Raw genomic sequence first — 17,960 nt, 5'->3', positions numbered from 1 at the left:
CAGAAGCAAGCAACAACCCTTCTCTTTCACGGTGACATTGGGGTAGCTCCAGGGTTGTTAGCCTTGCAATGACACGATATTGAAGTCCTGGCAATTGTCCTGGACAATGACAGCGCCGTTATCCTGTCAGGGCTGACCTTGTTCCAGGGCCAGTTCCTGCAATAAGCGTCTCAACGACAAGCGGATGATTTTCGATCCCGAAATTGACAGACTTAATCCAGACGTCTCTGATCCACGCTTGCAACTCTGTGGCGGTTTGGGTGGTTCGATTAGCCTGTTCCTTTCTGGCATGTGCCGAGGGGTTCACCAAACAGTCGTTCTGTTCAGTTGCCCTCGATTGCGCCAGCCGAATCGCCACCCTCGCTCCTGCCCCTGATACTTTCTACAGACGGCTTGGGTCGCGTTGGCCTTCATTGGCCTTCGCTAAACCAACGAACCATTGGCACCCATCGCCACCCATGGGCACCACTTCAACGGGAAGGGCCCACCATTCTGGCACCCATGTTCCCGGCCTCAGGGCCATCTCCATGTCGTGCCAGTAGCTTGAAGAGTGACAAGTTCACAACTCGGCCTGGAAGCTGCACCTTGTTCAGCGTTCACGTTCCCCCCCTCCTCTACGACACCGCACCACTATCCCAGACATCCGTGATAACAGTCCCTCACTTCTCGTTTCTTATCACTACCCTTTCCCTTTTCAAACGGAGCTATCCCTTCTGTTTGCACCTATCCACAATTTATATCCAAAGGCCTTGCCAGGGATTTCGCCTTTCGGAGCTATGTTGCAAACTACCAAGCATACCTCACCAAAAGACCATCCATTTATCTAAGCTTCTCTGCGGTTTCTCCCAAAGTTGTTGCAAACCGGGTACCGTGTTCATTTGAGAGCGACAAACATCGCCCTTTGATTCTTCATCCGATCATGACATCCTTTGCGGCCGAGTCATGGGTCTGGTACGGCTTTACATTGGCTATGGTCCTGGCGCGAATGTAAGCGATATGAAGATTACTCTTACCGTACGCGAAGTATTGCTCCATATACTAATTCGAACAGGACATCGCGAATATTGCATTTCAAATCTATTCTACGCCTTGAGATAGAAGATTGGTTAATGGTCTTTTTGACTGTAAGCTTCTTTTGGGCAAGCCACCTGGGTTCTTCGCTAATGCCGCTAGTGTCTATACACAATTCTGATTGTGTTTCTCAACATCGACTTGAAAGTCAGCACCAATCTTATCGATCCGGCCCATCCAGTCGATTTGAACCCTCATGAAATCGATGCGAGAACCTGGGGTAGTAAAACGATCCTCCTTGTTGAGCAATGCATGTGCGCTGTGCAATGGGGCACTAAGGCATGCCTCCTGTTGCTATACTGGCGACTCACCCAGAATTTGAAACAGAGCATGATTGTCAAATACGCCGCAATATATGTGGCATGCACTTATATCATTATGGAAATTGTGAGTCCTTTCAGTGTCCCAGGTTACCATCACGTCATCTACACCAATCCCTTTCATGAGGTCAAGGCTACGACCGAACCCATGCTGACCAATTGCACCTCTAGCTGTATTTTGCGGTCTGGTGTCGACCCTTTCACGATTATTGGCAAACACCGACGGACAACAAGCAATGCACCACAGCACTCAATCATCTGATTACCAACCTGGTGTTCAACCTTACGAGCGACGTGCTAATCATGTCGATCCCGCTGCCACTTCTCATACGGGCCCAACTCGAATTCAAGAAGAAACTACTCCTCATCTTCCCATTCAGCTTGGGTTTGTTTACTATGCTGTGTGCCATTTTGAGCAAACAAAAGAGTTTCACTCAGCCATATAGCTCTTATTGGGTCTACTGGTATTGCCGAGAAGCCAGTACCGCCATGATCGTCACCAACATGCCATACAGTTGGGCTTTGATACGCAGAATATTCAAACTCCGGTCATTCTTTGGGGATTCGACAGCAGCAGCTAACCAAGCTGGACACGGTGGCCAGCTCAATGGCTACAGCGTGGGAGCAGTCGCCCTCAGCAGCGGCCCAAGATCACGTTCAGCGAGCAAAGCAGATGGCTCCGGCGGGAAGTTCTCTTTACACAGATTGAAACCCCGCAGTGGACAACACGATGGGGTGAAGTCCTACGAGGGTGGCCACGATGCATTCAGGCCGGCCGAGGATAAAGACATTGACGTCCACACTGTGGCTGCTTCGATCACGACCAGTAGCGATGGATCTATGAAGCGACAATCAGCATCGCAACCGACACAACCATCTGACATGACGCTCGACCGTCTATACCCTCTGGACGACATCGAGGCTGGAACACAAAAGATAACACGAAAAAATTATGGGTTGGATGATTGAAGGCGCGAACCGCTCGGAAAGGCTGCACATCAGATCTCCTGCCACCCTTGTCAGACTCGAAATTTCCACGCTCAAGTTTACAATTCGGCAAGAACAACACAAATTTGTCCCAGGACTGAGGGGCTTGACTGTTTGAACTCGAATGGACACATTTCTAATCGGGCGGAGCATTGGACTGGGGCTGTTTGCAAAATCGGACTTGGCCTAGAGCGGAAAGGGAAGTCTTGGCACAGGCGGTGCTGGAAAAAAATGACGCAGACGCAGTCAGAGAGTTTCTGTCTTTGTCATTCTGCTCGCAACCCATCCACTTCCTTTGTTGACTGACTCACACAAAGAGGTGTGCAAGAAGCCAACTTATTGTCACTCATTTAGGAGCAAAGGTACGTCGCGACACTCTGCCTCGATCTGTCCACCTGTCCGAGTCGAACTCCTGCGCTTCACTACTCGAGAAAGTGCGTGAATCATGGCTAATTTTAATGCAGCTGGATCGCAGTCACTTTCAGAAGGCCAACCTTTGGTACCCGAACTATCGGATCAAGCATCTGACGATCCTCACGACTACCCGGTAGAAGATACTCACTCCGATTTCGCAAAATTCACCCCTATTCGAGAACCAAGCTCGCCTCAGCATCAACGAAAACATGTTAAGATCAAACGCCGTCCTGTTCATGTCCCTACGAATGCCGGTGCAGTAAATGCCGATGGAACCAGTTTATCACCGATCATTCCAAGCCCTCTCCGAATCCGTAAAACGAAACCTTCTCTTCAGCTGACGGTTCCCGCTGCAATGAAGCAAGTGCGTCTCTTGATTGCTTCGCTGGGCAATCCACCACCGTACCACACAACCCGGCATTCGGCAGGACATATCATTGTGAAGAACCTTGTGCAATCGCTCCAGCTTCCGACGTTGACAAAGAACAAAGCTCTTGGGAATGGACTGGTCAGCTCGGGCGCTGAGGCTGGCAGATCCGAGTACACGTTGTGGCAGAGCACAAGCATGATGAATGTCTCCGGTGCTGGGGTCATGAAGGCCTGGAAACAATTCTCGGCCTTCCACAATGAGATCGATACAGTCACAGGTCTGGTTATCCTGCATGACGAGCTGGAATCACATCTTGGTGCAGTGAAATTACGACATGGCGAGTCAAGTCCCAAGGGTCACAACGGCATCAAATCTGTGCAGTCCTCTCTAAAATCAGCCGGACTTCTAAACGCAATGAGTGACAGGTTCATCAAAATCGGCATAGGAATTGGCCGCCCTATCTCGAGGGCACGAGATGATGTGAGCGCTTGGGTACTTGGACAAGTCACCCAGGTCGAAAGGGTCAAACTGGAAGCAGCAGCAGAGAGTGTACTTGCGACCATCCAAAGCGAGATTGCAAAGCTTGAAAACAGCTAAGATGGCCCCCGACACGGGTGCCCGAAGTTGAATCTCCACCACACTTTTCTGCTCGCACATCTCTGTCGAACAACAACAGCAATTAGTCTTGTTTTGACCTTCGGATCAAGTCATCTGCAACTCCGTCGATCCATTACTGTCAGTATTGGAGTGACACTCATTGACTGCACAGTTGGTCCTCAAGGCACTGACGTCGACTCGGTTTAATCCACAAAGTCACCCAGTCAAAGTCCACCACAGCAACAGCCAACTTTCTATGGCCCCTATCAGCGACGTGCCGGCCAACGCCCAATCGCGCTGTGCCGATCTCGATTTCCTGACCCTCTCCTAGGCTTCTACGGAGAGATGTCAACAAAGTTTTGCATTGTCGATTTTTGAGATACCCCTCGATTCGTTGCCAGCGCCAGCGCCAGCTCTGAGCTCTTTGTCTTTCTGTTTCTAGGAAGACGACAGTCCAGGCCATGTATTTATTATAGCTATCTACCTCCAGTATCTCCGAACGCCGTACAGCAGTCTACAGTATATACCCCATGTATCAGGAAACATGAATGATGAAGGAAGAAAAAAAATTAAACTATCTAGCTTTTCAAGAAGAATTAAAATCCATTTTTTCTTCTCTCTTCTCTCTTCTCCCCCACGAATCGCGGCCTTGATCCTGCCCTTTATGGTCTTGAGAAAAGGGTACACTCAAGTTCCCCATTTCTCCAAGAAGAATGATGATGATGATGATGGTATTCGACCCCCCACCACGGGAATCGGATACAGACCCGGTCTCTCAGGGTCAGCATCTCCCACCCACACAAAGAATAGAGACCAGATGGAAAAGATTGAATTTTCAGAGACGGTGGCCCGAATGGACGGTCTATGAAGGATGTCGTGTCTACTGTATGTAGATATCTAGGAGTAGGGTGCCGCTATGATGGAATGTGGCTTGGCCCTACTACTGGTTCATGCTGGCTAAAGTTTACGATTGCATGGCGGTGGGGGCAGTAAATGAAACATGGAGAAATCTTGAAGAATGCCCCAAAAAAGAATGGAGAAAGGAGATGATGAGGCTGAGTTGTGTGACTATAACTTATTGGTTTGCCTCTTGCATAGCTAGGGTTATTACTAGGGTTCCAGCTCCTGGTCAGGCTCTGAGTATAAATAAGTAGAGAGTGGCGAAGAATCAACACCCTGTCTCCACCTAGGTCAACCTCAGCTCCAGATTTCCAGTGCTCAGCTTGCATCTTGGCCCCAACCATCCATCGACAATCATGCGGTCCGCTCAAGCGTCTGATGATGAGATGCAATTAGCTCGCGTGGTCATATTCCGGGGTTGCATCTCGCTGCTTTTCGTCGAGGGAGACGGTGAGAGTGCTAGTAGGTGGCCATCGCAGAACTTCCAAGACCATATACCATCTGCAGCCTGCAGGTCTGACTTGCATTGAGCTTTACTTGATCATTGTCAAGTTTGTAGCGTTCAAGTGAGGTCATCAGACTTTGTGGGGATAATTTGTTATCGTGCATGGTAGTATTGGGGGCTAGTGATGCGGAAAAAGATACTGATGAGGATGGTGACCGACCAGGAGCATGATGGTCATGTGCATCTCGGCGGTGAGATTCTCACATATGTAGTACCAATTGCATTCAACCAAGCTGGTGCGTTGTTGTTGGTGCTGATACGACGAGCCCTTTTGCCAGGAGATTATGCCGTTGGTCTGCTACGAAGGAGACTTCTGGGTATTGTGTATCGATCATAACTTCGTGTTCAGTCGAGTCTGAACTCGGAACTCTGCTGGGTGAGCGGGCTCTGCTGCACCCAGGGAATGCTGCGATCTTCTACCCTCGACTCATTGTGAAGTTGGTCTTTGGGGTCCAATGGGTTTGATAACGCCGGTGGTGTCATAGTGTCCACGGCCCATGTTGATAGGAGACTCCATGTTGATCGACTAAGATGTCTTAGTAAAATTTCGGGGGGGAATATGGCCAGGTTAATCAGGGTTAACTGTCTGAATTCTCCGTTAACCTTGGGACGGGAGAGAGAGACGAACTGGTGAGGGCTTTCGAAGAGACAGATGAACAGAATTCATATAGATTACTTGGGCTTTTTATGCAGGTCCCAACGGCATCGGTGGACCGGTGTATGATACTTAGGAGTGGGTATATTTGTGAGAAGTGTCAATTATGGTGTGTCTGCGCGCTTGAGGCGGAGCGAGATTTGGCTTAGATCCACCCAGACACCGACAGACTAACAGGCATGTGTGCATCTCACAAGCTTGCTCTGCTATCCTAAAGGGTCAAGATTCATGGGGATCGCTAATGTGCTTCTTCACCCGTGTCAGCTGTCAAACATGCGGTGACCGTGTGGCGTCCGGCAAGTTGAAAGAGAGTGGAATGCTTGGGACGAAAGAAACGTGAGATGCAACTTGTATAGGATGGATGACTTGGACCTGCCTATCCCTGCTCTGCAACGCGACGCATTCTGCAGTCTGCACGGCAGGAGCAGGACGAAAGTAATAGTGATGGGTCTTGCATTATTCAACCAAAAACTCGGTGTCGACGGGAGGCGACAATTGGTTGCCCTAGTATTGATCATGATCATGTTTGTACAGTACGAGATACTCGGTCAAGGCGTGTCACACGTATGACAATGCCAGTACGGTGCCGGGCAGAGCGAGTGGGGTTGAGGCACAAGATCTGTCGCCATGCCAGTTTCTGGGACTCTGTGTAGTACCACTTGATTGCTTGACGATATCTCCGACTTGTTGTTACGGAGAGACCAAACACTACCTCGTATCTAGGTAGAGGGAAGACGTGTTTCGAAGGAAGGTGCAAAGAAGGAGAGGTCCAAAAAGTCGGTGAGCAGTCCAAGCAGGAGGCTGACAAGAATTGTTCCAATTTTCCCGCCCTCCCTAGTCCACGCGCAGCCCGCAGATGGCCTAAGGCTGCATCAAGACAAGACTGGAGCCAGGATCTGAGGGTCGGTTGCGATGGGACGAGTTTTGAGTACTGATGATGTTAATAGTTGACAGTTGTCGTGTGCCATGGTCATCCTGATTTCTGATGGGGGATGATATGGAATGAGAATCTGTTTGCCGTGATAGCAGTCTAGAAGGTCCATAGTTATCTTCCGAGGGGTAGTACAGTTGGACATTGGTGTCCTACTCGTAGTTCTCGAACGTGAATTGGGTACGCACGAGTACTTCGAACCCGTTGTCAAGGGACAATTCACAAGGCTCTGGGCTCCGGGGCTCCGGGATGGGCGACAATTCCAGGACAGGGGTCAAAGTGCGGTAAAGAATTATGCCAGGTACCGGCGATGCCACGAAAACAGACCCACCCAGTTATTTGATACGCACAGTACTTGCAAGACGACGCCTGCTGGGTTTCAAAGAAAGTATTCGAGGGTCTTTATGACTTGGGATCCAAGAACAAGAAATGATCCTCGATTGCTGATTGTGGGTAATCTCTATTCCAAAGTAGAGGTTCTTGAGTCTCGACTCATAGCCACGTTCAGGTAGACAGACTCACACATGGAACCTAGGTATTCGTCTCGGTACTGATGAGTCAATGACAATTGGGCCATCCCACGTAGGAAATCGCCAACCTGGGCTCGAGATGAAAAAAACCAACCAAGTAGCCAATTGGCGAGATGCATCCTAAGATAATTCCACGTCACTTTTTTTCTGGGGAAATGTGGAACTCTTCTCAACGTTTACTACCTGGGTAAGTATCCATATTTGTATTCCGTACGAATACGGAGGGCGGATGACGACTAGTCTATTCCCTTGAGCTCCTCTTTCTCTTGTCTCTTTGACTTGCTCGCCGTTGTGGTTGGTGCTCATCGACATGTGTGCTCAAATTCTCACATACATCAGTGCACCACCTGGGTGGGCATCTCGTATATACGCTCGAAATCCCACCTCTCGTCCCACACATGAAACACTCTGTTATACAACAAAAGTTTCTTTCCGTGCTGCTGGCCAATCCCGGCTGCCGATGGTGTTGTGCAGCACTACAACAACAGGACGACTCTACACGTCAACGCCTCCTTCAACTTGGACACCATCGATATCTCCATTTCGGAATTTGTTAGCCATCTCTTCAAAGGTACACCATTCCACACCCTCGTGTTGATTAATCCACTCAATGAGACGCTCGTGCATCATCAATATCTGGGGCTTGCCACTAACCTGTGGATGAATACTGATTGGAAACACGAAATGGTCGTACTCGCGGTGACAGAATTCGAATTGTTCTTTCCAGAATCTCTCAATTTGGTGGGGGTCAACGAAACCTGAAGATCCTGGCCCACGCACGGTCTGAAAAGCTGGCCAGTCGTCGAGGTGCCAGTTGGCTGGGATCTCCACGATGGAAGATGCCCGCAACGCCGACATTGGTGTCATCCAATCACTGGCCGAGGCATTCTTGTAGTCTGTCTCCTTCCATTTTGCAGGTGGGTATGGCAGATAGTACAGTTGCGAGTCGTGATGCATAAAGGAATGATCATACTCGAGCCCATACTCCTCCAGAAGTTTGACTGTGTCAGGAGATGGTGTCCAGGCAGGGGCTGTCCAACCTTTCGGCCTCTTGCCGGCGAGAGAGCTCACCACCTCTATTGATCTCTGTAAGACATCTCGCTCCTGCTGAGGCGAAAGCTGCGAGACAAATTCGTGTGTATAGCCGTGAAGCCCACTAAGGCTCGTTCAGCAGTGACAGCACAAGAAAGCCATGGTGGCCAGCACGGTTATTTAGCACTTACATTTCATGTCCAGCATCCCTGACTTTGGCCATTTGATCTGGGAATGACTCAATGGAGTGACCTGGTATGAACCATGTCGCTTTGATGTTGTACTTTTCAAACATCTTTAGTAATCTGTCAGTCCCGACTGTTGCTCCGAAGACTCCTCGTGATATATTTGTCAAGTCTGCGGCCTGTCCGGACTGCGTATTGATCCAACCACTAACAGCATCGACATCGATGCCATATCCTACAAGAATTTTCTTGGCCATCTCAGGAAAGAATATTTCAACGTGGAACAACAGAAAATAGTAAAGTTGAAAACACTACGCGCAGAGACTGCTTGAAATTAGTTTTGCAAGAACAGAAGTGATAAGACCGAACGCCATCAGGTTGTCTCATCTTTGTAAATGGGAGACATTGGGAACTTGTGGAGATGTTGAAAGTGAGGAGATGACCGTCCTCCATGACAACTGTGGTGAGCTCATGTCAAAGAGGATGGGCATGGGGAAGAACCTCGGCGAACCCCAACTTGCGGCTTTTAGCCCCTTATTTGCAGCTTTTAAATCGCGTTGCACAGTCTTAAAAGCAGCAATAGACGCGTCGTCCAGTGTTTAATGTTCGCCGTACACGCGTCTATGAATTTGTGCTCCTCCGCATATCACTTCGTAATACCCAGAGCATGGAGCAGGACTGAGCGACCCTTCGCCTATCATCACACATCTTACCAGGTAGCCGTGGCTTCTCAATGCCACGGCTCTCACCTAGGCTTATCCAAAACGCAGCCTTGGTGAATCACCACTTGCCATTCCTCTTGCAATACTGCCGAGACCTTCCTTCAGCTCGAAATGAGCTACGATGGCTCAAGGAATATGCCAGCAGCCTTGCGTCCACCATACCACCTCAGGATCGCTCCCCACATCAAGCGACCAGCCTTGAACATCATAAAAACAAAGTAGGAATACCATTTCGAAGTCCACAATGGCTCAAAAGGGCTGCCTCCTCACCATTGAGGCATTCCAGCGCCTTGACTCATTGTCAGGTTACGGAACGGCAGAATTGCACCACAGACCAAACCTCCTTCACACCGAGGAATAAATTCTATAAAGGAAGACGCCGACTCGGATTCGAGATGGAACGACTCGAGGTGGAACAGAGACTACTAGCCCGAATGGTGTACCGAAGGTCTAGAGGAACGCCGCTGCAGTACATTCTCGGAAGCCAGCCTTTCGGCAACCTGGAAATAGAATGTCGAGAGGGGGTCTTAATACCTCGCTCGGAGACGGAAACATACACAGAACAAGTGGCACAGATATTGTCCCAGCTCATTCGCCATGTCGATAAAGGCTTAGATACCAAGCACTCCCAACGAAAGCGGATCCGTATCCTTGAATTATGCTCGGGGACTGGTTGTATCGGACTTCTGCTTCACTCGATCTTGAAGCCACCCTCGGCAGCTACTTCTTCAAATCGTGGTTCAGTGAATGAAGATCTTGACCTAGAAATCCTGGGACTTGACATATCTGAACGAGCCATAAATCTTGCAAGGGCGAATCTGAGGAGCAACGTCGAGAAGGGTCATTTACATCTCGAGGCTCTTACAGACATTCAATTCGCCAAATGTGATATCCGCGACGTGGACAGTATTCCAGATGAACTCTACATTGAGACGGTGGTGGGAGGAAACGGTACGACACATGCCAGCTTCAGGCCAAAATCTAAGGATCGGGACGAACATAACACATCTTGGGATATAGTCATCGCCAATCCACCATACATCTCGAAGAAGGAGTTCATCGGGTCCGGTGTTGTCGAGAAGAGCGTGCGGAGATACGAACCCAGGTTGGCATTGATACCACCAGATGACGCACAGGCGGCAGACCAGCCCAATCAACCCGACCTCTTTTATCGATTGCTTCTTTCGATCGCCGGCAAACTCCATGCTTCTATCCTAATCATGGAGGTCGGAGACACGGCACAGGCGAGCCGTGTGCTTCGACTGGCCTCCAAGAAACTGGCCTCTGACGATACCCAGCCGCAGATCGAGTCGTGGCGGGACGACGGCTACGTGAGACAATTTCCCATGCACAACCCACAACCAAATATGGATAGAGAAACCAAGGCCAAGGCCAGTGCTATGGAGGAGAATGTGTCTGACCGAGTAGTCGTCTGTTGGCGGAATGAGTGGGCGACATGGCGACGAGAATCCACGATAAACAGCTGAGATCAGAAAACACCCGAGATGCGCACCCTGTCTCCCACATGCTCAAGCAGCACAGTGACAGTAGTAGCCTCACCTCTTCTGCCGTGCGACGTCAAGCACCGGGGACCTATCCCTACAGCACCCACCACTGCTCCACAAGAGAACCAGACCCTACCACTCTTGGTATATAGAACTGACCGTACTCCGGAAAGATGCCGAGTTCGATGCGACCAATTTATCTAGGCCTCAACGTCCACGCTTATAATCAAAAGAAATGTATCGTTATCCGTAGCCTTCCTTTAGTTTGTTCACTGTGTAGAGTCAGTAGTGGCCCGTGCAGATCTTCGCATCAAGCACCCACCCCAATCACTAACTCACTCACGGCACTCAAGAAGATGTTGGTCATGGAAAAGACATTGGTTTCGTTGTTACAGCAAATCTCCTCGCCAGGCGAACTAAGTAGCTGAGACTTCTAAAGCACAAAGCTAGCGCGGACCTGGATACCCTCAGCATCCCATCCTATTGCAGTCCACGCCCTGTCGGTCGTCAGAAGTGAAAATCTCTTTTTGGTACAGGGTGCCCACCATGCCACGTAGTCGTAAATAAGTGATCATCGTCATCAAAGCCCCTTTTCTTTCAGATACATATCTCGTTATGCCCAGCACGCAGCATTCCGCTCCTCCCATATGATAGCCCTTGTTCGCACATCATTTCCCGCCCCTCCAAGAATCACCACCCCTCCCACGATACCCGCCACCACCACCACCGCGTCCGCCACGAAACCCAGTCAGCCGGTCCTGGCCTTTCCTGCCATAGCCAAACTCAGGACCCTTGTCGACCCACTCCTCGCGACCGCCCTTGTACGGCTCGAAGCTGTAGCGCTTCATGCCTTCGTCGCCACTGCGGCCCATCTCCGTGTGGTCGACGCGCAGGTCCCGGAGCATGTCCAGTCGGTCCTGTGCCACCAAATCCGGGACCGCCTTGAAGTATAACTTGGGCTTGGTCGTTGTCGAGGAAAAGAGGTCGTCCAGCGCTTTGAAGCCGACGCCCGTGTTGGTCGGTCGGGACTGTGCTGAGGGGCGTGTCGGTGGGGGCCGGTCGTGTCGGTGATGGTGGTTGCTGCTGTTGTTGTTTGATACGAGGCCTGTTCGGTCGGGGTGGATGTCTTCGGGAAAACTTTCGAGTCTCGGTCTTCCGGCGTCGATGGACGTTCTTGACGTTATCGATTGTCGGGGGAAGGGTGGTTGAGGGTTCCGGGTATCGACTTCTTGGAAGATGGCTTCGGTTTCGCCCTGTCTGTTTTGCTCGTAAATAACTTCGAACCGCTTTCCACCCGCCCGTCCGCCGAAACTGTTCCCGCCGGTTTCCTGGTCAATCCATGATTGAACTTTATCATCAGGGATATAGTCCACAAACAGTGGCTCACGCATAGCTTCGTCCGGGAAACGTGTTTCGTGCATCGCTGTGCGGACACGGGAGGCGGTGGTGATAGAAGTGAATGATATGAAGGCATGCGTGCGGATACTATCCAGGAAGAAAACAGTGATGGGATCTGGGGACTTTGCTAGTGATGAAATGTGGTTCCGGAGAGTGGGGATATGGAGTGGCCGCTTCAGATTGCGGATGTAGATAGATGACGTTGCGGGATGGATAGCAGGGGAGACGTCTCGTTCCTCTGACATTTCCCTGGAAGGTGAGACCGAGCGAGGTTTGTTGTCCGCCATTTCAGTATCGGCAGATGTCGCTTGTGGAAGTACAGAAACGTTGTGAGGATTTTCATCGTTATGTGAGGGGGCTATAGGAGACTTGTCCGGGATGACTTCAGCACCTTTCACTTCAGCGAACTCAGTGATAGCTTTCGTCTCCTCTGATGCTTGTTGATTTCGAGCTGTACCGTCTTCATCGACACTGAGTCTCGCCTTCTTACGAGAGATCTCCTCAAAGGTTGGAACAGGGCTGAGACTTCGCTTCCGACGGTTCTTTTGGTCTTCGAGCAGATCGGCCACTGGAATCTGGGAAGATCTTGGTGTACTGGTATCAGACGATATTTGGCCAAGGATTGAGGCTATGAATTTCTGGCTTGGTTTATCTTGCGCGGATACGTCATCAGAAACCATTGTAGAGTCCTCAACAATAATGTCATTTTTGAAATTTGGGTCAGTCTCTTCTACCTGCTTCGAAGCCTCGACCATGTGCTGTTTAGTCGCTTCAGCTTGTTCTTCAGGGGCACTGGATTCTGGTACGAAGAGGGAGTCGGTATTGATCTTGGTCTCTCCGGCATTAGACTCAACTAGAGACCTGCCCCCATCTTCAACCAGCTCATCTTCATTTCGCAATCCTGTTGGCTTCACATCGTTGGCGGTCTCGTTCAGGCTCACAGGATTAGTGACACTCGCGGCCACCTGAGCTGGCTCATCTTGTGTTCGGTCCTTCTTGTTTCCATTGAGATATTTCGCGTCGGTGTCTTGGTGGGCAACGAGCTCGGCCACTTGTATGTTTGGCTCAGCGGTGTTCTCTTCTGTCTCAGATTGAGGATCAGGCTGGGAACCGATGGATTCGAGCTTTGAAGCTGGAAGTGTGGTTTGCTCTTCTTCGTGCTCGGCTACTTGAGCAATACCATGCTCTTCAGTATTGTCTGATCCTTGTGCCGCTTCGTATTCTTCCAACTTGTCAATGTATTGCTGCTTGAGTTTGAGACCGGTGAGTGGAATGCCACGAGATTTACATTCGTCTTTCAGGTCAGTGACCTTCAATTTGCTCCAATCAGTCATTGCGGCAAGATGCAGGTGGCCGGATGAAATGTCCTAGACATAAAGATTGTGAGGTTTTTAGTGAGCCAGTATTCAAGGATGCGCCATCAGTGGGTAGAATTGGAGAATACCAGCGAAAACATGCGCAGACCACCCTTTGACTTCTCTCACTTTACGCGCAAAAGATGCGACACGTAAACTGCGCCTCAAACCTTTGTATTTCAACGTAGAGATCTGACGTCAACGGGCAAGCGCGATCACGTGACTAGGATGGTAGCGAGTGTGGACGAGTTCTCGAGACTGACGCCACAACAAAGGACAGTTGAAAAGTTGTTCCTGATCAGGACGATTACTGCGGGCTGAGAGACACCGAGAACCCTTGGTGCACACCATGAAGTAAGAAAGTATGCTTAGCGATTTGATGAGCTTTTACATAGGCTGTCTGCCAATTCGAACTTTTATTCAATCTGGCCCAAGCACTTTGGCATCCTCTCAAACACACAGCGGGCCCATCTGAAATGCTATGAGGGTCCTCTTCGTCTTTTCCACTCTTTATGGCTGCCGAGTACTTTTGATCCAATCAATAGCATCGAGAAGATATGGTATCTGATGGTAGAAGATTAGTACCGTAGTTCAGCAATAATATGACACAGGAACAGAATCTTAGTCAAAGACTTACAAATTTATTTGGATCCTCTGTGGCAGGAAAATGACCCAGACCTTTCATGGACTTGAAATTGGCTCCCTGGATTTTCTTGGCCGTGGCATTGCTCATCTCAGGTGTTGTACTCCAGTCGTACTCCCCGGTGAGGAAGTATATCGGGCACTTTTTAACATCAATTGATTTGACACGGTCTCGGGCGTCAAATCCGCCGAAGTAGAAATCCAGATCACCATGGAAGATACCATATGCTTGCCCTGAATACATGTGCTGAAAATTCAAGTGTTAGTAATTATGTAGGACATCGGTGATCTAACCAATCATCCATTGACTCACCCAAATCAATTGCTTGTTGACTAGAGGACTTTGTGGTGCCATCATGCCATAAACTTTGTGCGTGTCAGTCTTCATTCTTTGTTATCATTAGGGGAGGGGAACTCACTCCAGTCAGGATTGTATAGTGCTTGGTTACAAACTGGGGACTTGTCGTTGAATTGTCTATCCATGGTGAGGTAATCGCATCCTTGCAACGGTATGGTGCCGCCAGCCCCGACTTCATCTGCTCGAATGGCCACTGCAACGCAGACTTGGCCTGCCATAGAGGCACCACAGATAATTGGCTTGTTAAGCTTCAGAGCCTTGACCATCTCTCTAATCGTACCAACGTATGCTTCTTCGTTGTTTGTATGGTTTCCAGGGATATGATTACTTCCAGGAAAACTTCGTCCATGTGCAGGAAGATCGAAAGCTATCATGGTGCAAGCATCTCGCATACGCTGATCATTCATGACTCCATGATATTGACGGCTGTCACTCCCAGCAGTGTGCAGGAAAACAATTTCCTGTGTTCCAGTTCCAGACTTTTCATAGAAGATCTTGGTACGGCCCCAGACGGGTGCGTCGATATAGATGTATTTCCCGGTGATATGGTCCTCGTCGATTTCGGGCTGTGTGTCCTCCTTAAGTGGTCCATTCTGGCCTTCTCGAAGCAGTTCGAGAAGTCGAGTGGCAAGGTGACCATACTGAGCAAATTTCACTTGGTTACCATGGATTCCTACACCTTCTTGTTTGATGTTCATTCCTTGTAGCCCAACAAAACTTGTGTAAGGTGCAACAGGAGCAGCATCGAAGAATTTCTGCCACTGTTCGGGTTGGGCACGAAGCACGAAGTCGGCGTCTGAAGATGGCCCTGTTGAGTTAGTCGTCTTTGCGCCTGGTTCTACTTTGACAAGAATGGCGTCGCCGCCACCAGTGGCCTGCACCCCCATGGTTACTGGTTCAATAATAGCCTTCGTATCAACAAAAGCTTGCCACTGTTTATCATTGTTAAGAAGCTTGTCTAAGGATGACACTGCTTGTGACATGGCTTGTGGGAGCGATTCCCAAGAGTGAGCAGTTCCATTGGTAGCGTTTGTGGGGGGCATATTGTTAAATACAAAACTTGATCTTGCTGTGTTTTCTCTTATGGATGATACTTTTGTATCGATATAATGATAGGTGGGAGTAATTCGCTGGAGGGGGAATAGATACAGCTGAGCTGAAGAAGGAATCTCCTCAATAGTTGTCTCTTACCTTTATGCTCCATAGCATCTGCGGAGACACGGACTGGGATCGTCGGCGTCCCGTTGTCATTATGCAGGCGCGGCAGCACTTGAGAGGAGCAAAACGCATGTATGGCCAAAGGCAGGTATTCCATGAGCCTATTGCACAAAGCAAAGGCCTGCCAGGGTTTTTGTACATGACGCAGTTGAAGACAAACCCTGATACTTATTCTCTCGAAAACGAGTGATTTCGGTCATATCCATTCGCCAGGACCAATGGTCGAGCAGCAACCCCGCAAAGTAAGGAATTCCGAGAGGAGATGTGGAGTTGAGAGCATTTGAAGTACTGGAAAACGGCTCGTGGAAATCAAGAGCTCTTGACGGGGACAATTCAGTATCATCAGGGATAATTTATAAGAAAACCACAAATCCTCGAAAACATTTTCTAGCCTATCCTCCGTAGGTGGTCGTTGTTATCAGATTTTGGAGAATCGTGGCGACACTCATGACGAGTCAAACGCTCTTTTCAAACACAGATGGGCAAATGAAGGAGCTCCGCGGTTGCACGCCTTGCATTACACCTCCATGGGAATAGGCTAATGCGTGTTCTCAGGTAACATGAAACAGTGTATACATGAAGGTTCGTGGGTGAAGGAAGAGTAACAAAGATTTGTCGACCTTTGAGAGCGACGGGAGTTTAACCAGATGTGGTTAAGGCTGCTCAGCGAGGGCTCGGATCACATGATAAGGCTGTCGTTTCCGTCATCGGAAAGCATTTGCCTGACAGTAAATGCTGTGAACAACACTACTACATATCTATCTCCTTATGGTGGAAGAGTGCACGACATGGCTGGTGAACCGGAATCAGATTCACCTGAACTGTGGCGGTTGCAAAAATTGCTCGGAGGAATTGATTAGGCTAATACGATGGATGAAACAGGGGACTGAAATTGTTTCTTGCAGAAAGTTGTTGGTTTTTGTCCATCTCCGGATTCCGGAACCAAGTTCAGTGATTCGTACGTAGACGGAAAGCCTCCCGCCCTCGCCTCATGATGCAAAGAACATTTCGACTCGTGCTTCGTAGGCACTAAACCCTTGTCATCAGTTGTTGATCTGAATTGGATTTCTTTGAGTCTTGCCCTTGTAGACAATGCCAAGCAGTCAATGCTCAAGAACAAATGTCTCCTGACCGGGTGGCTCAGTCTAATGAATGAATGAATGAGCAAATTCCATTTGATCCTCTGCCTCTGAGAAAGTGATTTCTTCAGAAAGGGGCGGACCATTGACCGTCCAGTGGGCTTCTTTTTGTTTTGGACTCAGTCGTGACCAGTCCCTGACCCATCGACTTGTCTAGGCGAGATCCGTCTTTTGGATGAGTTATTGCAAGTTGACCCGACTTTAATGACTCGAAAAAGAAAAGGGAGGAGAATTGGCGTCGTCGTTGAGGCACTACTGCTAGATCGCACCACCTCGCCGAGTTGATGCCAAAGCCAGCTTCACCGGCGCCTCCTCGGCTAGCATTCGGCGGCATGTCGTTCAAAATTGAATCAGGCCGGCAGGTGTCTACTCGTAACTAGCAAGGCTAGCCTTGAGATCGAGGCTTCAGATTTTGTGGGGAGTGCCCACTAACGGCTCCCGGAACCAACGCGAATCTCAGTGGGCTTCCAAGGAGGGATCCGCTATCCCTCCACGTGAAACTAGCATCAGACATCCATTGCTTCAGCGAGTCCGCGACTTTCAAACCTCCAAGACATGTCGCCCACCTCCAGCCAATTTACCAATAGGAATTCCATTGCCTGTTCAGTCACTTGGACACTACAATTCGGTATTTATGACGACATTTGGTTGCCTGAGCTGGCCTGCTTGTCTCGATTAAGATTCAATAGCTTGATCAAAGACCTCCGTGATACCCTCCTGGGCGGGGTGTGTCAAGTACTCTTTGACAATCTCGCCTTCAGAGTTAAGCGCAACTCAATCACCTTTTCCATGGCATCTCTGGTGTCCAAGTAAGGGGAATCGGTGCTAACTCGTCCTCGGCACACAAACTCAAACTCCTCGGTAGGTAGGCACTGGGATTGATATAAGAAACATATCTGCCTCGCCTCTTCGTTCCAGATGTTTCCTCTTTTCCTTCTCCATCCTCATCACCCACTTCCATCTTTTGCATTGCTCTTTGCTATTCCTACCGCTGGTCGGTTCATTCATTCCATCTTCTTTCGCGAGCTAGTCTCTCTTTTCAGCACTTCTTCCAAGTTCTCGCATTTCGTTCTTTACGTCTCTCCCGAATTCAGGAATTCTCCCTCCAATTCACAACTCAATCAAC

General features: G+C 49.4%; 6 protein-coding genes across 6 annotated transcripts; 3 read left to right on the top strand and 3 right to left on the bottom strand.

Annotated features, from left to right (window-relative positions):
• Window positions 1-919: 919 nt before the first annotated feature.
• Window positions 920-2,360, top strand: LTR84_002885 (uncharacterized protein; the record flags this gene model as incomplete). Its single annotated transcript, XM_064846485.1, has 4 exons — window positions 920-987; window positions 1,052-1,124; window positions 1,174-1,458; window positions 1,563-2,360. 4 exons carry the CDS (start codon window positions 920-922, stop codon window positions 2,358-2,360), a joined length of 1,224 nt encoding a protein of 407 aa, XP_064706095.1.
• A 463-nt stretch (window positions 2,361-2,823) lies between these two features.
• On the top strand, window positions 2,824-3,759 carry LTR84_002884 (uncharacterized protein; the record flags this gene model as incomplete). The annotated part of the gene is made up of 1 exon (XM_064846484.1): window positions 2,824-3,759. The coding sequence occupies one exon, from the start codon at window positions 2,824-2,826 to the stop codon at window positions 3,757-3,759; it is 936 nt and encodes a 311-aa protein (XP_064706094.1).
• A 4,016-nt stretch (window positions 3,760-7,775) lies between these two features.
• Window positions 7,776-8,754, bottom strand: LTR84_002883 (uncharacterized protein; the record flags this gene model as incomplete). Its single annotated transcript, XM_064846483.1, has 2 exons — window positions 7,776-8,436; window positions 8,504-8,754. The coding sequence occupies 2 exons, from the start codon at window positions 8,752-8,754 to the stop codon at window positions 7,776-7,778; spliced, it is 912 nt and encodes a 303-aa protein (XP_064706093.1).
• Window positions 8,755-9,614: 860 nt separating this feature from the next.
• LTR84_002882 (uncharacterized protein) lies at window positions 9,615-10,706 on the top strand (the record flags this gene model as incomplete). Its single annotated transcript, XM_064846482.1, has 1 exon — window positions 9,615-10,706. One exon carries the CDS (start codon window positions 9,615-9,617, stop codon window positions 10,704-10,706), a length of 1,092 nt encoding a protein of 363 aa, XP_064706092.1.
• Window positions 10,707-11,392: 686 nt separating this feature from the next.
• Window positions 11,393-13,456, bottom strand: LTR84_002881 (uncharacterized protein; the record flags this gene model as incomplete). The annotated part of the gene is made up of 1 exon (XM_064846481.1): window positions 11,393-13,456. One exon carries the CDS (start codon window positions 13,454-13,456, stop codon window positions 11,393-11,395), a length of 2,064 nt encoding a protein of 687 aa, XP_064706091.1.
• Window positions 13,457-13,987: 531 nt separating this feature from the next.
• On the bottom strand, window positions 13,988-15,520 carry LTR84_002880 (uncharacterized protein; the record flags this gene model as incomplete). The annotated part of the gene is made up of 4 exons (XM_064846480.1): window positions 13,988-14,041; window positions 14,115-14,366; window positions 14,433-14,485; window positions 14,539-15,520. 4 exons carry the CDS (start codon window positions 15,518-15,520, stop codon window positions 13,988-13,990), a joined length of 1,341 nt encoding a protein of 446 aa, XP_064706090.1.
• Between the last annotated feature and the right edge of the window lie 2,440 nt (window positions 15,521-17,960).

Source organism: Exophiala bonariae, assembly GCF_035927105.1.
Source record: "Exophiala bonariae strain CCFEE 5792 chromosome Unknown scaffold_14, whole genome shotgun sequence".
Lineage (NCBI taxonomy): Eukaryota > Fungi > Ascomycota > Eurotiomycetes > Chaetothyriales > Herpotrichiellaceae > Exophiala > Exophiala bonariae.
Note: the sequence above shows the minus strand (reverse complement) of the source record. Positions and strands in the feature narration are given on the sequence as shown.